General features: G+C 34.6%; 1 protein-coding gene across 2 annotated transcripts in view; it reads left to right on the top strand.

The window, feature by feature from the left end:
• The window catches only part of LOC143250907 (carboxypeptidase B-like), a 34,749-nt gene that overhangs the window by 1,971 nt on the left and 13,318 nt on the right, over positions 1–19,460 (top strand). For both annotated transcript variants that reach the window (XM_076502080.1, XM_076502081.1), the window contains exons 2-6: positions 7,262–7,343; positions 12,436–12,572; positions 14,092–14,185; positions 15,236–15,337; positions 18,417–18,521. In XM_076502080.1, coding sequence (XP_076358195.1) covers positions 7,262–7,343; positions 12,436–12,572; positions 14,092–14,185; positions 15,236–15,337; positions 18,417–18,521 — 520 coding nt within the window. The remainder of the gene's footprint in view (positions 1–7,261; positions 7,344–12,435; positions 12,573–14,091; positions 14,186–15,235; positions 15,338–18,416; positions 18,522–19,460) is intronic.

Genomic DNA, 19,460 nt, shown 5'->3' with positions numbered 1-19,460 from the left:
ACTTGTGAAGTTTACGATACATTGTAACAAATTTTTGAAACTCGATTAGCTCAGTAACAACTGCATAAAAATAAAACATTAAGGACTATGTTGTCCACACAAATTACCTTGATGAGTAAACACGTTAAGATTATTTTTGTCTTCAGCACTTTCACAGCAGAAGTAAAAACAAAGCAGGAAATACTGAACGTTTGTATTGTTGCTGATAGACTGCACATACATTTCGTAGTAAAGAATTAAAAGTAACATGAGATATTGAAATTCATCATCTTTCTGCTAATGCTCTAACAATAAGTGAATTATAACATTGGAGAATTTGGAGGTAATGCCATCTTACCTTTGTTTAAAATTAACATTATTTCTATCTCTGAATGTTGTTGTTTTTTGCATTTTCGTTGTCATTAAAGAAAGGCCACATACACATTCACAGATTTTTACGCACAGATAAAATAATGTCTTTTTTTTCATGTATTGTTTAGATGATCCATCTCAAACTTTAATTACTGTCAAGTTTGTTTGATTGTTTTTAAGTGCAACGCTACGCTATGGACTATCTGTGTTATGCCCATCACGGGTATCGAAGCCCAGAGTTTAGTGTTTTAACTCTTTTTTTAGCACTGACCCACAAAGGGGCTGTAGTATCAGGTATTAAACCTTTTTTTTTAAAGTCAATGTCACTTTCGGTACTGAGTTGTTGTTTTTTGTCTTAAAATTAAAAAATATTTCAACGAAACAAAGTTTTGCTCACGTAAGGGAAAAAAAAAGGCTGAAATTTTCTGGAGGTAATGTTGACACGCACAGTATTACAACCGGTTAAACGTGTACTTCGTATTAACAGAACGTTGCACTTTCATACTGGTTTGCTAGATTGTGTTATCGTTCTAGGGTAATGTAGGTAGTGTTGAATTTGAAAAACATACAAAAATTAACATTTCAATAATACTTTAAAAACCACTTTACTTTCAACTTTCATCTGAAAAAGTTTTAGAGAAGTTTATATTTTTCTTTTTAGATGTGATTAACACCCCGCGATTGATAAATATGCGATATTATAATGCTAAAACTTTGGTTTCGATACCTGCGGTGAGCAAAACATAGACAGCTCATTGTGAGCTTTTTACTTAACAAAACAAACAAATAAACAATACGGGAATAAAATAGTTTTAACAAACGCCCCCTTCCAGTGCAGGCCCAACACGGCCAGGTGGTTAAGGCACTCGTCTCGTAATTTGAAGATCGCGGGTTCGAATCCCCATCATACCAAACATGCTCGCCTTTTTTAGCCGTGGGGGCGTTATAATGTGACAGTCAATCCCACTATTCGTTGCTAAGAGAGTAGCCCAAGAGTCGGCAGTCGGTGGTGATGACTAGCTGCCTTTCCTTTAGTGACGGATAGCGCAGATAGTCCTCGATAGCAAAACAAGACAAACCTTCTGATGGAACTTTCGGTAAAATTAAATCGAGTGACCTTTAGACAATTTTACTTAATATTTCCACATGAGGTTAGTTTAATTTCAGCAAAACTTTCAAAACGAGAAATATTACACTAAATTCAAATTTTTTTGTTGTGTTTTGAAGTAAGCACAAAGCAACACAATGGGCTGTCTGTGCTCTGCCCACCACGCGTATCGAAACCCGGTTTTAGCGTTGTAAATCCGCAGACATACGGCTAAGCCACTGGGGGGCATTCGAATCAATCCTGTTACTAGTACTCATGTTTTTGGATATTACTCATTGATGACCACACGATATTCAATGAATAATCTGAAGTTGTTAGAGAGGTTAAAGAACATACAAATATAACTTAACTAACCTTACATGAATAACATTTAAAGAATAGTACTGATATTGCCAGCGAAGATCACTCTCGTTCTAGGGCAGGGGTGGGCATTTCCATGGCCACTGGCAACATGTGGCCAGTGAGTAGCATAAATCTGGCTAGTGGATAACATAATTGTGACCAGCTCGAGTTTAGAAATCAACTTTTTCCATCATTTATTTTATCGGAAATTTGGTTTGTTTGTTTGTTATGGAATTTCGCACAAAGCTACTCGAGGGCTTTCTGTGCTAGCCGTCCCTAATTTAGCAGTGTAAGACTAGAGGGAAGGCAGCTAGTCATCACCACCCACCGCCAACTCTTGGGCTACTCTTTTACCAACGAAAAGTGGGATTGACCGTCACTTTATAACGCCCCCACGGCTGGGAGGGCCAGCATGTTTGGCGCAACGCGGGCGCGAACCCGCGACCCTCGGATTACGAGTCGCGCGCCTTACGCGCTTGGCCATGCCGGGCCCGGAAATTTGGTAATCAGCAACTGCACTGCCACACATCATCGCTAATGTTGCGCTCTTCCTGACTGTTACGGACTCCGCCCATTTGTAACGTCACTCTGGTTTAGATGTTTGTTATACAGTGCGCGTTGATTTGCATGCGCTTGCAAACATATTTTTATTGTGCAACTTTCAAGTGTTTAAATATATTGTTTTTAATCCCATAATATAGATAAGTGAATAATTTGAAAACGAAAGAATCCAGATGATGGTGAACACTCAGAAAATAAAGACAGTTTAATTGATTATAGCATTACTGCCGAAAAGAGAATGGCACGTGACTGTAAAAACATGAAACGAGAAATTTAACGAAAGTTGGGAGTTGAAAGTTACAGTGATTGATTTGTTTGGGAATTTCGCACAAAGCTACTCGAGGACTATCTGTGCTAGCCGTCCCTAATTTAGCAGTGTAAGACTAGAGGGAAGGCAGCTAGTCATCACCACCCACCGCCAACTCTTGGGCTACTCTTTTACCAACGAATAGTGGGATTGACCGTAACATTATACACCCCCACGGCTGGGAGGGCGAGCATGTTTTAGCGCGACGCAGGCGCGAACCCGCGACCTTCGGATTACGAGTCGCACGCCTTACGCGCTATACAGTGATTGAAGCAAGTAATAAGCTAGTGTGTCTTTTGTGAAACAAAGGTTTTAGGAATAATAAAGTATACAACCTTAAGCAACACTTTAACAATTTTCACAACGAATTTGATGTGAAATTTTCAGTTGATAGCAAAAAAAAATCGTATAAATGAAATTATCCGTCTGAAATTTAATGAACAAAAGGGAGGCCTAAAAAGATTTTTATCACCGATAGAACTAATTATGTTAGCGAGCTATAAAGTAGCTTGAATTCTAGCTCAAAAAAAAAATCATTTTCTGATGCTAAACTAGTAAAAGAAATATTTACTGTGGTCATTGAAATTCTGTTGGAGAATTATGATTCAAAAACAAAAGATGATATTCTTCAAAAGGTAAATAATTTGCAATTAAGTCGAAGAACAATTGTTCGCAGAATGTTAGATAAGTGAAAGACATAGAAAATCAGTTGCTTGAACAACCAAAAGACTGTTTGCTTTTCTTTAGCACTAGATGTAACTTCAGATCTTCAAGTGAGGGAAGAAATGTTTGGCCTTTGTGGATTACGAGATCAAACGTGTAGAAAAAAAACATCTTTCAAAAATGTCTTGAAATGTCAAAAAATTCAACCTGGATTAAAAAAACAAAACTGGTTTCTCTTACAACAGACGGTGCTCCCACCATGACTGGGGCGAAATTAGGATTTGTTTCTCTTTTGAAACAGCATTTAACTGAAAATAATGTGAAGACCGCGCTGCCATCTTTCCATTGCATTTTGCACCAGGAAAATTTATGTGTTCAGATGTCTAAAAGTGATTAATTGAAAAATTTGATATACATTATTCTAAAAATTGTGAATTATATTCGAAGTGGAAGCTCTTTCATCCACCAACAGTTTGTCGAGTCTTTGAAGAAAAGCAGTGACTGTACTTTTGATAATCTTGCTGATATTGCAAATGTAAGATGGTTAAGTAGAGGAAAAGATTTGGAACGATTTACTTCGTTATTTCCTCAAATAAAAGAGTATCTTGTGAAAAAAAAAAAAAAAGGTAAGATTGAAAATTTCGTTCAAAATGAAACTTTGTCATGGCCGTGTGATTTGCACTTGAATAATTTGAATACAAAGCTTTACGGAAGAAGTAAAATATTAAGCAAGCAATCACAGTCCATTCATGAATTTTAATTAAAACTAAACCACCTTGCGGAACAATTACAAAAGAATGATTTGACACATTTTGCAAAGTTGAATACTTTTCTAGAAAATAATAAGGACTTTGATGCTAAAGATAACCTCTATGTAAACTGGATCAAAAATATATCTCAAACATTTGAATCACGTTTCTCCGAATTTAAAAAATTGAAATTGATATTTGAATTTTTGTATGATCCACTTTAATTTCACTTAGGAAATTTCAGTAAGGAAATTACATCTTTTTTTGTCTTTGAATAAGTGTGTATTTGAAGACGAGATGCTTACCCTGCAAAGTGTTGAACACATAAAAGGAAAACAAAAATGTCTTATCAGAGAGATGTGGCTCCCCATTCTGATAAATGAGAGTTTTCCAGATTTAAAGATAGCAATTTCAAAATTATTTTCCATGTTTGGATCCACATGGGTGTGTGAGTCAACATTTTCTACGCTAGATTTCCTCAAGTCTATATAAAGATCTCGGCTCACTGACATAAATTTAGAGGCAGAGCTAAGATGCTCATTGAGTATAGATATTAAGCCACATTTCACAAAACTTGTTGATAAAAAACCCCATCAATATTCACATTGAAGGTTAGTTGAAATGCAATTACTTTGATTCAACTAACTCCTTTCAATTTTTTTTAATAGTGTGGTCAACGTTGTTTTCATTAGCCACAGTTGTGGCCACTATGAAAAATACGTTGCCCACCCCTGTTCTAGAATATGTCCTTGTAGAAGGTTTGTTTGTTTTGTTCACATGAACGACACCTTTGAACATATATTAGTTATATGGTATGCAAGACATACCACGAATCTTCTGCCATTTTATTTTCATATAGGAATTTTTCAAAATGTTTCATTTATTCTACTATGAACAGATGTTTATGTAACACATCATCAAAAAACTACTAAAGTTCATTTTCTTTACTCAACTTTTTTCTTTCACATTCCTTTGGAGGCAACAATTGGTATGATCATGGAAGGTATGGCTATAAAGCTGCGCCTTATGAATAAAGTTTGACAACAATTTGTTGGTCAATGAGCACGAAGGTACATAATGGGCTATCTGTGCTGTATTCACAACGAGTATCAAAACCCGGTTTTAAGCGTTGTAAATCCACAGACATACCACCAACACACTAGGGAGCTTGACAACAATGTCCTGCAATGGTAGATCAGGTAATATCTCGAGATTACAATCTCAGTTATATTTGAATAGGAATGATCACGTAGGTAGCAGTAGTTGCATTGAATAAATCAGACGTTTCCAGTCCAATTAAGTAAACTTAAGGTTTATATAGCCTGGAACATCATCTTAAGTGTTTGGAAATAAGCCTAGAGTGAGTAAAGCTAATTTGGTCAATTTAAAACTGCTGCAGAAACGACTGTCTGGTAAGTATATACATTGTGTTTATGAGATTAATAACTTTGTGTGTGTTTCTGGTCCATTTATTTCATAGAATGGACGTAGTTAGTTTTAACGGAACTCAGTATTATTTTGTAACTTATCTTGCTAAACGTTTTGTTATACAGTGGACCTTATTCGGGAAATTATTCTTCTTGAAAATACCACTGCCGTCTCTAGTTTTGAACTACAGACCAGAAGGAAGGCGACCAGTCAATAGGATCCATCACCTGAAACAGCTGCCCTTGACAGAATAGCAAGATTGAGTGTTGCTTTTATAACTTGCTGAAATTACAGAACACAAAGGCGAGTTTTTAAAAAAAAAAACGTGTAAGGATGTGGGATCCGAGCACACATCTTTGTTGTACTACTGTAGCTCGCGAAGGCTCTTTCGTGTGTTCGAATGACGACAGGAACTATACTATTATCGTTAGCACGAATGTGCTAAAAACTTCTAGGATACTGATTTTTTAATCCAAATTAACATACCTGTGCGAACTCTTCAAAAAACTGAATGCGTGAATCTCTCTCTGCAGAGAAGCAACACGCACATTCTGAAACTCGCAGAGAAGGTTTCAACCTTCAGAAAAAAAAATTATAATATGGAGAAGAAAAATGAATTAAGACAGTGGCAAAGACTGTTTCCTCCTGTAGCGGCAGTTTGTTACATCCAATGAAGTTGATTTGACCCACGAACTAAAATCTGTTTTTGAGGAGCACCTAACACATCTCAGTGACTGGTTTGAAAATCACTTTCCAGAATATATGAATAAGTTTGCATGGATCCAAAACACATTCAAGGCTGAGGTACCATCTGAATTTACTTCTGTAGAAGGGGAAAATCTTATTGATATGTCTTGTGACAATACTTTAAAAACAAAATTTGGCAGCCTGGAACAAACTGAGTTTTGGATATCAGGACATAAATACTTATAAAGTATTAAGTTATTTGGACCTAACTACCTAATAAACTGACCTGTTACGTGTTTCGTTTTGCCCAGGGGGAGCCGAAAAACCTGTTGAGACACCAAAGGCGTCGTGAACTGAAAAAAGCGTGGGTTGAGCTATACTGACACGTTAACCACTACGCCACACTCCTTTCGCTGCGATAAAGTTTGTTTGTTTTGTTTTTTGGAATTTCGCACAAAGCAACTCGAGGGCTATCTGTGCTAGCCGTTCCTAATTTAGTAGTGTAAGACTAGAGGGAAGGCAACTAGTCATTACCACCCACCGCCAACTCTTGGGCTACTCTTTTATCAACGAATAGTGAGATTGACCGTCACATTATAACGCCTCCACGACTGAAAGGGCGAGCATGTTTTGGCGCGACTCGGGCGCGAACCCGCGACCCTCAGATTACGAAGCGCACGCCTTAACGCGCTAGGCCATGCCAGGCCATGCTGGAATAAAGAATATTAAACTGAGTTTATATAAACCTAACGACATATATTCAAGATTATTTCTTGCCGACTATCAACCAGTCAAAATTATTCCCACTTTAGGTGAACTCTCTGTTAAAAAAGAATTAAACTTACGTTTGAACTAACTCTATCCATATCACGTGTATAATAAGAAAATATCACTTGATAGTTGCCATACTAGATTACTTGCTCAAGTTGAATACATGTTAAAGAATTGATTAAATCAAACAACACTTTTATTTATTAGATGAATACGTGTGTCTTTGTGTCATGGTGTCATAACGATTTCACACATGTATTGTAATCATCTTGAAATCAAAACTTTCACCCACAGCTACAAGGTACTGAGATTGTATCCAGATAAAGAACAGCAAGTCGAACTGCTGAACAACCTGGCTGAGACTTATGACCCTGAGGTAAGTAATTCTCCAAGGCCTAACACACAGTAAAAATAGTTTGACGAAAGTTGATCGTGAAGTCTCAACAGCTGTAAAACATTACATAGAACATGCAAGCGAGAAGAGAAGGGACTTAAAAGGCTAAAAACATTTTAAATTTGTGGGATATATATATCCATGCCGGGCCCTACACGAGTAGGTTGGAATTGTGCGCACAAGAAAAAAAAGAAAAATAGCGTATTTACAGTTGAAAGTCTTAAACAAAGCTGTAACTATACACCGTGTTAATAGTTACTGAGCGAATAACAACAACAAGAAAAAAGTATTTTTTACACTCTCAGGCTACTTAAGATGAAATGTAACTATTTTTCTAGTATATATGTATGTACAGGGTGATCCAAAAGTAGGTGGACAGTAAAAAAACATTTATTTAGAGATCACGTATACCTACAACTATATGTAATAAGACAATTATATTAATGAAAATAAAATGTTTTTTATTAACGCAAATGCTCAAATTGATTTCCTTCTTGATTTACACAGCTTTGAAGTCTACCTCTTACGCTTCGACAACCATTTTTGCACAAGTCACTCTGGGCATTAATTTCTTGAAATGCATCTCTTATGTAATTTTTTAAATCACCGACACTTCTTGGTTTTTGACTATAAACATTTTCCTTGAGTATTCCCCAAAAGAAAAAATCCATAGGGGTCAAGTCCGGTGAACGTGCCGGCCAATCGATTGGACCTCTTCGACCAATCCATTTCAATGGAAATGTTTCATCAAGATACTCACGAACTCCTTTGGAATAATGTGGAGGGGCCCCATCTTGTTGAAAATAAAAGTCATGTAAATTAGGTTGTTGCTGTAACTGGGGAACAACTTGATTCCTTAGAATTTCGAGATACTTATCTCCTGTAATTGTTCCGTCAAAAAAAATGGTCCATAAACACCAGAACTTGAAATACCACCCCAAACATTGACACCAGGCTGATTTAGCTGTTGTTCTAATGTTAAATGCATGTTCTCACTATACCAGTAAACACAATTATGTCTATTGACATGACCGGATAATTTAAAAGAAGCTTCATCACTCCACACAATGTTATCTAAAATTCCTGGGTTTTCTTCAATCTTGTTCAGCATAATTTCACTAAATTGCAGTCGCCTGTCTGGATCATCCTTCAATAAGCCATGAATTAGTTGTGGTCGATAGGGTTTCAACCCAATTTGCGTTATAATTCGCCTAATAGAGGTTTGTGGTATGTTCAATTCCATAGAAGCTCTTCTGGTGGATTTTTTTGGACTTTGAACAAATGCATCGGCAACACGTTGCTTATTATTCTCTGTACAGACTGTTTTGGGTCGACCAGTTTTAACAGCATTAAGGATTGAGCCAGTGGCGTCGAATTTGTCACGGATACGGTAAATGGTTTTTTTTTGGAGCTGGAGTATCAAATGTTTCAACCCACTTTCTCTTTACGGTTTCAGTATTTTGAGATTTCCAATACTCTTTTAACACCCATATTCTTTTATCTGTATTTAAAGTATTTGACATTATGGGTTCTATTAACAATCTAAAAAAAAAAGAAAACAGATTAAATTAAAACAAATGTAATTATAAAACTGTAATTATATAACACAAATAATATAGTTGCAACATAGTTATAATATACAATTGTATTAATATAACCGATACATAAACCTATTCCAAATGCTGTCCACCTACTTTTGGCTCACCCTGTATATATAGTACTTACTTATTTTATCTGTATTGACTCTACTTTAATCGACCCATCCACCGTCATTTATTTATCCCCAGATGGCGCCCCACGATTTTGGAAACTGTTGTTGTAGCAATAAATTAATTTTGATTTATTTTCCATGAATTATCATTGTATATTTATAATAAAGGTCAACTGTGATTTAAAATAAGAAAAATCCCACTATTTTTCTTCCAAATATACACAAGTTCTCTGAGAGTAATTATCATAAAATATTTTCCCATCATCTTATATCTTTAGGATTAGTTCAATATAACACAAATGTTATTTTCAACTCCTGTGTGTTATATTATTATGCTTAACGTTTTCCATATGATATATGTTATGTATCTAAGCTATTTTATTTTAAATAAATTAAGATAAGGCTATAAAAACTTTAATAAAAATACAAAATAATATTGTATTATATAATAGTTTTTAAACTACAAGTATTTAAGTCTATAAAATAAATATTATGTTTTTTTAACAACTGTATTTGAACTTACGTAAAGGTCTTCCTTTTGATGAATTGAAAGCAAGTCTCTTTCATGAAAAAATACTTGTTATTCGTATATATGTCTGATCTCCTCCTCTCCCATTTGAGATTTGGAAACAGGGGGAAATTATTTTTTAATTTAAATGCAGAGACTCTGCAACTAAGTTTAGGACCACATCAATTGTATTAATAATTTATATGTGAGTGATGTAGTCAACTAGGTTACTCGTTCCAGTCCCATTCTACAATAATGTTTGATTTGTTATCTTCCATCCTTAACCCCATTACAAATCTGTGAAAGGGTTTGGTTTTGTTTAGCACAGAGCTACACAATGGGGTATCTGGCGTCATGATACTGAAAAGTGCTGTTAAGCGTCACAAGTCTGCAGACTTACCACTGGGAAGGTTGGGACTGGGGCCGATACCTTTAATTCTATAAATTAAGCATTGCCTGAAACTCACGGTATCCGTCTTTAATAACGTAAGACATATGGACGTTGTAGTATGCATTAGTCATTTAACAATGCTTTTACATATGTGTGTGAATAGATTCAAAATAAATTAATCAGGAACGAAATACCATACAGCAATCAAAATATCTAAATTATAATCTCAAAGATGTACTCTACAACATTACTCACTTTCTGGACTGTGGAATGCCTTGAACAATTGTAATACATAAATAAAAGAGTACACCAGTACAACATTACATAAGTATTCCATAATTAACAATAAAGTCATTCCTTACAATTAACAAAGATTTGTACTCAGAAATAAGCATTGTAATTACAAAATAATTAATTAAACATGTTTAGCCAAGCATAATTACAACGCTTATTAACAAACTAAAACTTCTATTATCTCATTTACTGTCTTTAAACTATACAATCAAATGTTTTTGGGGGGTCTCCTTGGTTTAACGCAGGAGACGGAATGACCTTTTATTTTATTTCTCATTGTTTGTTGTCTTCCTACTTATACAATTTTGTCTGAGTAGCTAGCCAAGCAATTCCATTGGTGTCTGTGTCCATGTTAATTCTCTGTAACTGGTCCTGACGAGATCCCGGAACTCTCCAACAGGTCGACCTTCTTTGGGGGAAACGTTCGCTGTAGTTAAACAGTTGGCTGTCCTTTCATTAAGTCCTCCTAAACACGATCGTAACAGACGAATTTCACCTTGGACTAATTCAGGGTTCTCATCTTGCTCTCCAGATTGGCTATCTTCATTATCCTGTCTGTTCTTCTTTGTTGTTACTTTAAATCTTTCTTCCGTTGGTAGAATTGTCGAATAGAGCATGAGGATTTCTTGGTCGTAGAATGCAAAGCTACTTGAAGCTAGTACAAAATCAAATCAATATTTTCACATGAATTCGTTTCCCAGTATGCACTCTTCCTCAACTTTAATTACTTACATATCACGTGGACCTGGCACGGCCTGGTGGTTAGGGCACTCGACTCGTGATCTGCGAGTAGTGGATTCAAATCCCCTTTACTCCAAACATGTTCGCCTTTTCAGCGGTGGGGGCGTTATAATGTAACAATCAATTCCATTATTCGTTGATAAAAGAGTACCACAAAAACTGGCGGTAGGTGTTGTTGAATAGCTGTCTTCCCTCTAGTTCATCACGATTAAATTAAAAATGGCTAGCGCAGACGGCCGTTGAGTAGCTTTGCGTGAAAAAAAAAGTATATCATGTTATGTAGAGAAGGTTTCAATGACAAAAATATCTTCCAACTGTCCTTTCGTTGGAACTGTTTCCAAAATGCTCTTCGCATCCATCCAACTTCCCATTTTTCATTACTAAATTAGGTTGAACAGGTGTAATTGTAAAGTCAGTGTTGTCTTCCCATCAATAAACCATCCGACTATTGGACAAGTGTTTTTAAATACCACATGAGAGATTCTCGTTCTTCTTGGTTTGATGTCAAATAATTACCTTTTGCAGTCTTGGATGTATTGCCCATCCTTTCAACATTTATAACGTTTTCCTTCTCCTTCGAGTAAAGCACCTTCTATCCTGTTGTTTACTTCCTTCATCCTGAGAAAACAGCTCTTTTTTTAAAGGTTTTTCTCTTCAGTTTCCAGCAATATGCCCATTTAGGTTAAAACTGAAACATTTTTTGTCTTGTAATTTATTTTCCCATTCTGAGTCAACAACTGTCTAATTAATCCATTCATTTCTTCTAGTCTATCATCAGTGGGAATTAGTGTTTCGTATTACGTGATCTTAGTCACTTATAATGCACTAAATGTATCTATAGGTAAACAGTCCTCCAGTGACACATGGGTAAGTCTACGGATTAACAAAGAAGAGCCCAATGTGCCTTTGCTCCAAACAAAGACGCTAAACATAAGTTTAAAAAGTAATGTAATGTTTGAAAGGTATTTACACCGTGTTCGTATCCTATAACCAAAGCATTATTCGACTCGTACTCCGAAGGTCGCGGGTTCGAATCTCCGTCGCACCAAACATGCTCGCCCTTTCAGCCGTTGCTAAAAGAGTAGCTCAAGAGTTGGCGGTGGGTGGTGATACCTTTCCTCTAGTTTTACACTGTTAAATTAGGGAGGGCCAGTACAGATAGCCCTTGTGCAGCTTTGCGCAAAATTCAAAACAAACCAAACCAAAACACTATTATATTTCATATTGAGCTATCTTATTCCCCACCCACGGAAAAAGATTGTTAAATCATTATTTGCTAACAAACAGTAGGCATATTAGTATCGCTTATTTTATATTTAAAAGCAATACCTACATTATTAAGACAAAAAATAATTTATATGATGAATTTTAAGAAATATTGAAGTTGTTCAATAATGTATACTTTTATTTTTGTGTCACAAACTTGAAGATTGACTTCTGGATTAGGCCTAGGGGTATCAACCGATCAGTAGATGTCATGGTTTCAGCAAATCGTTACGTAATGATGCATGAAATTCTGACGAATAAAAGCATACAGGGTGTCATTTTAATTGAAAATGTTACAAGGTATGTTCATGCTCAAAAAATATTTCAGGTAATTAATGGAAAGATAAATGGGATTTTTAGTGCACGTACCTATAAAGCTATATGGTTTTTGTATACTCTGTTTTAAGTTCTAACATTTGTATTGTTGTTTAGCCAAAATGAAACATGACGTAGCGTGATATACATTACTTAGTGACTAGACTCTTCTTCAAAGTTTCAGAAATGCTTAGGAGTCTGAAACCCGAATTGGTTAGATTTGATTATGGTTGATTGATTAGTGAATCTACAGATGTGTATGTTTGTGCATAATTATTAAATTAATACATACAGATACCAGATATATCATAGGTACGATAGAATTTAGCAAGTGAATATTTACGCCTACTGTAAAGTTAAGCCTATCGATCAAAGTTTCTTGCTAAAATTGTAAGTAGAATTTGTAAATATTTTAGTCAAAGAAACAAAATGTTTTCATCATGAATCACGGGGATCGCATGGAATTGCACAAAACACTACTAGAAAGTTAGCGCTAAAAGCATTTTAAACAATAAGTATTAAGTTAAAACAACATTTTAAAACTTTACTGTTGACTGCTAAGTCTGTGCACATATACAAATACACAAAAATCCCGCATATTAGACTTACAAGGAAAAGAAAATTCGCTCAGTACGACCCGTTTGATTTTTTTTTTCGTCTTATTGTTATTATTTTCTTGACAGCCTATGGGAAAAAAATGATATATTGCACCTATCTCTTTTCTTGATTACTAAATAAGTTACTTTGCTGATCGTAGGGGTACTGAAAAGTCGATTTGTTTCTTCTATATTTTACGTAAACAACGTCATAATACTAGTGTAAACGATGTTATTATTACCTCTTGAAATTAATGTTTTTATAAATACTTGGTGTTCCTTCAAAAATTTAAATACAGGGTGAAACAGTAATTATTAGTCAATAACAATGACTATTAGATGATTGTAACATGTGGGTAATAATGATTTGTACACTATAGAATCGGTATCTTTAGGAAGCCAACCCCTATATTGCGTATTGTGTATAAACTGAAGGAGTAAAAAAGAATCAATACACATAATATTAAAACTTATTAAACACATTCGTAGAATAATTACCATTAAAGAGACAAAGATCTATTTAAAGCAATATATATGTTTTACTTGAAAAGGTGATTCCATTATATAATATTACTACGTAGAAACAACGTTTTTGGTAGTCCACACTTTTATGTAATTGACTACGCAATCAGTACCAAACCACTATATTACTAAAACATATTTATTAGATAAATGCGTTTGCTTGGTCTCATCAGTAGTAATGTAAAGAAATCCGAAACTTAAAGTAAAGCACTTATGTTTATTATGAATTTTGGTTTGTTGATTTTACTGTTTTAATTGGCTTTAAAGCTGGTATGAGTATAAGACTTATCAGTGACCATAACGAAGTCCAACGTTTAGTTCATCGAAAAGCAAGCACTACTGCTGTGTAATTACAATATTAACAGTTTACCATTTCTTGTTGTTAGGGCTATTGAAGCGGAACAAGGTTCGGATAGGAACAACAAACTTTCCAGACGGTCACGTCCAACTTTCTTCTACTCTTACCATCTCCTCAAAGAGGTAACTGAAATTTAAATATTTGTAGATAAATACTGACAATTGACGACAACTTTTCAACATATTTTCCTCTTAACTGTACATTTTATATTAGTGTGGCACTTTCAGGTTGGTTGAATGACAACCAGTCTCAATGTAAACTATAAACACATGACTGCACCCTGGTGCTTTAAAAACGAAAATAAACTTCATCTTTCTAGAATTTGATCTGTGGATAATATTCTGATTAGTTAACGTCCTTCGTATTAAAATGAAGAAAACGATTTCCAGAAATCAAAACCAAGCCTAGCTACTTAATAATAAATTCATTAGATCACTTTTATTAAATAGCCTATATTTACTATGTTCTTTAGATATTGTCAAATGCTATAAATTTGTTTCTAACTTTTTTTTGTATAACTTACATACTTTAAATAAAACAGCTTATCACAACAAAGGGTAAATCCCTTTAAGGCCCGGCATGGCCAGGTGGTTAAAGCACTCGACTCGTAATCTGAGGGTCGCGAGTTCGAATCTTCGTCGCACCAAACATGCTCGCCCATTCAGCTGTGGAGGTGTGTAACGTTACGGTCAATCCCATTATTCGTTGGCAAAAGAGTAGCCCAAGAGTTTGCGGTGGGTGGTGATGACTAGCTGCCTTCCTTCTAGTTTTACACTGCTAAGTTAGGAACGGCTAGCGCAAATAGCCCTCGTGTAGCTTTGCGCGAAATTCAAAAACAAACAAACAATAATTTCCTTTATAAGAGATAATATCTCACTGTATTCATCATATAAAACAATGTTTCACACATTAAGTCTAACTCTAACATTAATTTATGAAACGTATTACATCACTCACTTCTTTAATTCAAGGGTTTGAGAATTATAATTATTTTATTGTCTAGTTAAGTTTCCGTGTTTTGCTGATCGAGTGAAAAACAGTAATATGTTGTTGTATTTGGGTTTTATTTCTTATCAACATGAATGTCTTGTTAACGTGAGAAACGCACAAAGAGACAATTTTTCTTTTGTAATAAGAATTTCTCTAATAATTCAGGTTTTACTCCATAACAGATTCACGAATACATGAAATATCTGGCATCAGAATATCCCAAGCTTGCCTCTACCTTTTCTATTGGAAAGTCGTTTGAAGGTCGAGATCTTCTTGTTTTAAAGGTAATTGTGGATTTATTATATATATTCATGGTGAGCACGTTCAGCATATTAGTTGTTGATTTCTAGTTTGTAATAACATATCTGTTCTTTGTTGTTTTCAATGTAAACTTAAAAAAACAAACGAACATTTCAGTTGTGATACTGCAAGATACATTTGTCCAAAAGCAAAGTTCCAATTAGAAAGGTCATACGGTTGACGATGTAATGGATTTACGATATACGTTGATTTTCATACTTAGGTTTGTTTAAGTTTGATGCGTGTAGCGTGTATTATTAGATGCGTATTGCGCAAGTCCCGCCTGTCCTCTAAATTTGTAGAAGATTCTTGAGAGTAAGAATCAATAATAGCGCGTTTTCGAACATTGTTGAAACCTCGAGAAATTTGTGTGATTCGTATAAAAGCAACTAGCCGAGAGACAGTAAAATAAGATTATTATTAGTCAGTTACAATCAGTGTGTTATAGGCCTCGGAAGCTATAACTGTGATTAACGCCTATTAATCTGAAACTACAGAACTGGACCAGGAACGTTTATAGATTGTGAACATTACAAGCCGTTTAACTTCAGTGAATTACTTCTACGTTATTATTTCTACGATGACATTAAATATCATCGTAGGTAAGAAAATAGTTTGTAACTGGTGTGAGGCTAGCCAAGAAAAAAGATCATTAGCTTAGGCGAGATATGACAATGTCAACTCAGAATTTATTCGCTCGTCGTGAACCTGAATCGTCGATAAAATAATCAGTTCTAGACCAGATATAAGATTCAGTATTATCTATAAGTTTGTAAGACTCTTGTATATAAACCATCATTTGTAATAACTGTTATTATAAATTGTATTGTTTTTTATTTGTCTATTAAAATATATTTGTGTAAAAAAATTGTGTGTATCAATCTTATTGGCAAATATCATAAATATGATACACACTAACGTTTAATTAACTGCTAAATTCAAATCTCCGGTTATTTGAAATAGCACTTCGTAACATAATAAATAGGAGACTCGTTCGGTTATTAAAAATAATAATACATAACAATGCATACATAAGTTAAGCAGTAAAATACATGAATGTATCACGCAGATTTTCCTTATACTCCCAATGCCCTCTGGCTTCAGATCTTTTATCATCCCTACATCCCAATAAGTTTAGAATAAAATGTTTTGTTGTTAGTTTCCGGGCATTTTTAGAAATAATTATCGTTACATGTGGCGCCATCTATTATTAATTTGTGTATTGATCAATATTAAATAACTTGCATCACAGCATATATCTTGGTTTGTGACTAACCCATAGTGGACCACTTTGGTGTTCTAAGTTTAAAAGGCATATCCTAGGGATTAGTGAAGTGTTGGTGTGTCGGCTATAAGTAGGCGCACTATAGTTTATGAGTTACAGCTGACTAAAAGGAAAAAAAAAAAAAAAGAAGGAAGATAAAAAAAATCGATTTGTTGCAGCCCATTTTCTAAATGTCAAGGAAGGTTAGCCGAACTTTCGAGGCAGTTTTATACTTAACTAGTAAAGGGTTTTCTGTTGCCCCTTTGAGTAGATGTTATCGATGTTCTAGCGTACGCACTATCATATTCAAAATGTACTTATATAGATGTAGGACGTTATAGGCTTGAGCACCCACATCTCGCTCTCCTAATTTCTAGTCTAATTGTGTTTATTTCTTATTTGTCACTAGCGAATTGATGTTTAAGACTGATGGACGGTGTATCCCCACCGCAATGTGGGTCTCCGTAATCTCCTCCAAAACCTAGGATACATTTTATAATCCCATGTTGTAGCTTGTACCCTACGATATATTTTTTTTAAATGCAGCGTATTTTGTTTAATTTCAATGTGTTTTGTTTTGGCTTAAAAATATGGTTATAATTAATCAGAGGTTAGGATTTGCTGTTTCTAACGCAGTCCTTCCTCATGATTTTGTTTACTTATTGAACTTCATTTAAATGTATTTATTTAATTTCACTTATATATATGTATATAATAAACATATGTCTGCTTGTAATATTTTGTATATTCTGAGCGGTTACTCATAAAAATCAATATTAAAATGCTTCTTTTAAAGAAGACATTAGAAATAATTATTCATTTCAATATCAATCTTTTAGTCTTCGTATGTGCTGAACAGTCAATCTGAGAAAAAAAACTTATTAAGAACAAAGAGACTTCCTCTGTCGACTGATTGAAAGAAATAATTTGAACATAAGAGCATGAATGAAAAAGAGAACACGGTTGTGTATGTATTTGTTGTGCGGTTTCTCTATACATACATACATTTTTTCGTGTCAGTATTATACACGTGCATAATTTTATTGTATCATGTCGAATAAACTGACTTGAACTGAACTGAGTCATTTGACATTTCTTATAGAAATGACAATTGTCAAAAAAACACTCATTTTCGTAGCGGTCTTTTCTTACGCTCAGTAAGATGACAAGGGATGACGTCATCCAGTGAAAAAAATCTCAAAGGCCTCTTAGCGATTATGAGCGCTATAATATGCTAGATGCATCCATTGCATCAAAAAAACAAAATTTTTGACAGCAGCATAATGTATCGTTCACCTAAAAATAAACGCAATTCAGTTTTCATTGTTTAAATAACATGGAATAACAAAAGACATTTATAAACTACCTAATACACAACAATCATGTTGCACATACACTCTGTTCCAAGGGATTAGATTTATCATATATTTTATAATTACAAAACATACTGTTGAATTATTTCAGAGGGCATCTGCTAGTGTTACATTACAAACAATGTGTGATATCACAATAAACTAAGTGAAAAATTGTTGAGTTAACAATAAAAGAACATGGTAAACAAACGTAATGTTCTTGCAATTATTTTACGGTCGCCACTATTTGACGATTTTTAAACATATTGAAATCGACTCATTAGGTTGAAAATTATACTTCTAAACAAGAATTGTATTAAAAAGTGTAGTTAATGGTCATTTTATTGATGAGAAGATGGTTGTCAGTGATAAAGATTTATGATATTGTACAAAAAAGTTCCCATTAAATCGAGTATCTTTTTGAGCTCGAAATTTTACATTTTACAGATTAACACGAGTAAGAGATCTAAGAAGCCTATTATCTGGATAGATGGCGGTACTCATGCTCGAGAATGGATCACTCCCTCCAGCGCCCTCTACATTGCTAATAGGGTATAGTAAAAAAAAACTTCAAAGAGAATATGTCGTGTAGATATCTGTTTTCTTTTCTTTTATAATAAAAAAACTCATGGTTAATGTGCTCAACATGTTAGCTGTTAATTTTTAGTTTATATTAGCATATGTGTTCCTGGCTATTATCTGTTGAAATTTAAAAGAAACAAACATCGCAGCTGTGATAGTGTAAAGTTTGGTTTGTTTATGTTTTAAATTTCGCGAAAAGCTACACAAGGGCTATCTGCGGTAGACGTCCCTAATTTAGCAGTGTAGGACTGGAGGGAAGGCAACTAGTCATTACCGCCCACCGCCAACTCTTGGGCTGCTCTTTTACCAACGAATAGTGAGATTGACCTAACATTATAACGCCTCCACGACTGAAAGGGCGAGCATGTTTGGTGTGACGGGGACTCGAACCCGCGATCTTTGGATTACGATTTATGTGCCTTAACCACCTGATCAAAAGTAAATTAAATTAGAAATCGCAGTAAGGAGAGGTTTGAAATTTTCAAATGAAATGTTTAGTGATAAATATTTCTCAATCACGAATAAAAGAGATTGAAACAAAATATTTCAGAAACTATGAAAACAACAAACAAAACATAAAAGCTAACTGTGTTACCTATAGAAAATACACGAGTTGTCTTAACCAGCCAAATACGTGTAGAATAACTATCTTTCCTTCCAGTTATATTCAATTCTTATATCTAGAGATAAGAACGTTCGAGAATGCTACATTACTAGATAAGACCCATTTATGATAAAAGGAGAAACTAGAGCTTTCAACTTATCTGACCTAGTATGTAACCAGCATTTCAGATGCTATATTAAGCACAGGTAATTCAGCAAATTCTCCCAATCCATACACATAATGAGACCCATGTTACAGAACATCAGGATATACAAACTAGAAACTTACACAAACGAGTATCACGA

The sequence above is a fragment of the Tachypleus tridentatus genome, chromosome 5 (assembly GCF_004210375.1).
Source record: "Tachypleus tridentatus isolate NWPU-2018 chromosome 5, ASM421037v1, whole genome shotgun sequence".
Taxonomy (NCBI): domain Eukaryota; kingdom Metazoa; phylum Arthropoda; class Merostomata; order Xiphosura; family Limulidae; genus Tachypleus; species Tachypleus tridentatus.
Note: the sequence above shows the minus strand (reverse complement) of the source record. Positions and strands in the feature narration are given on the sequence as shown.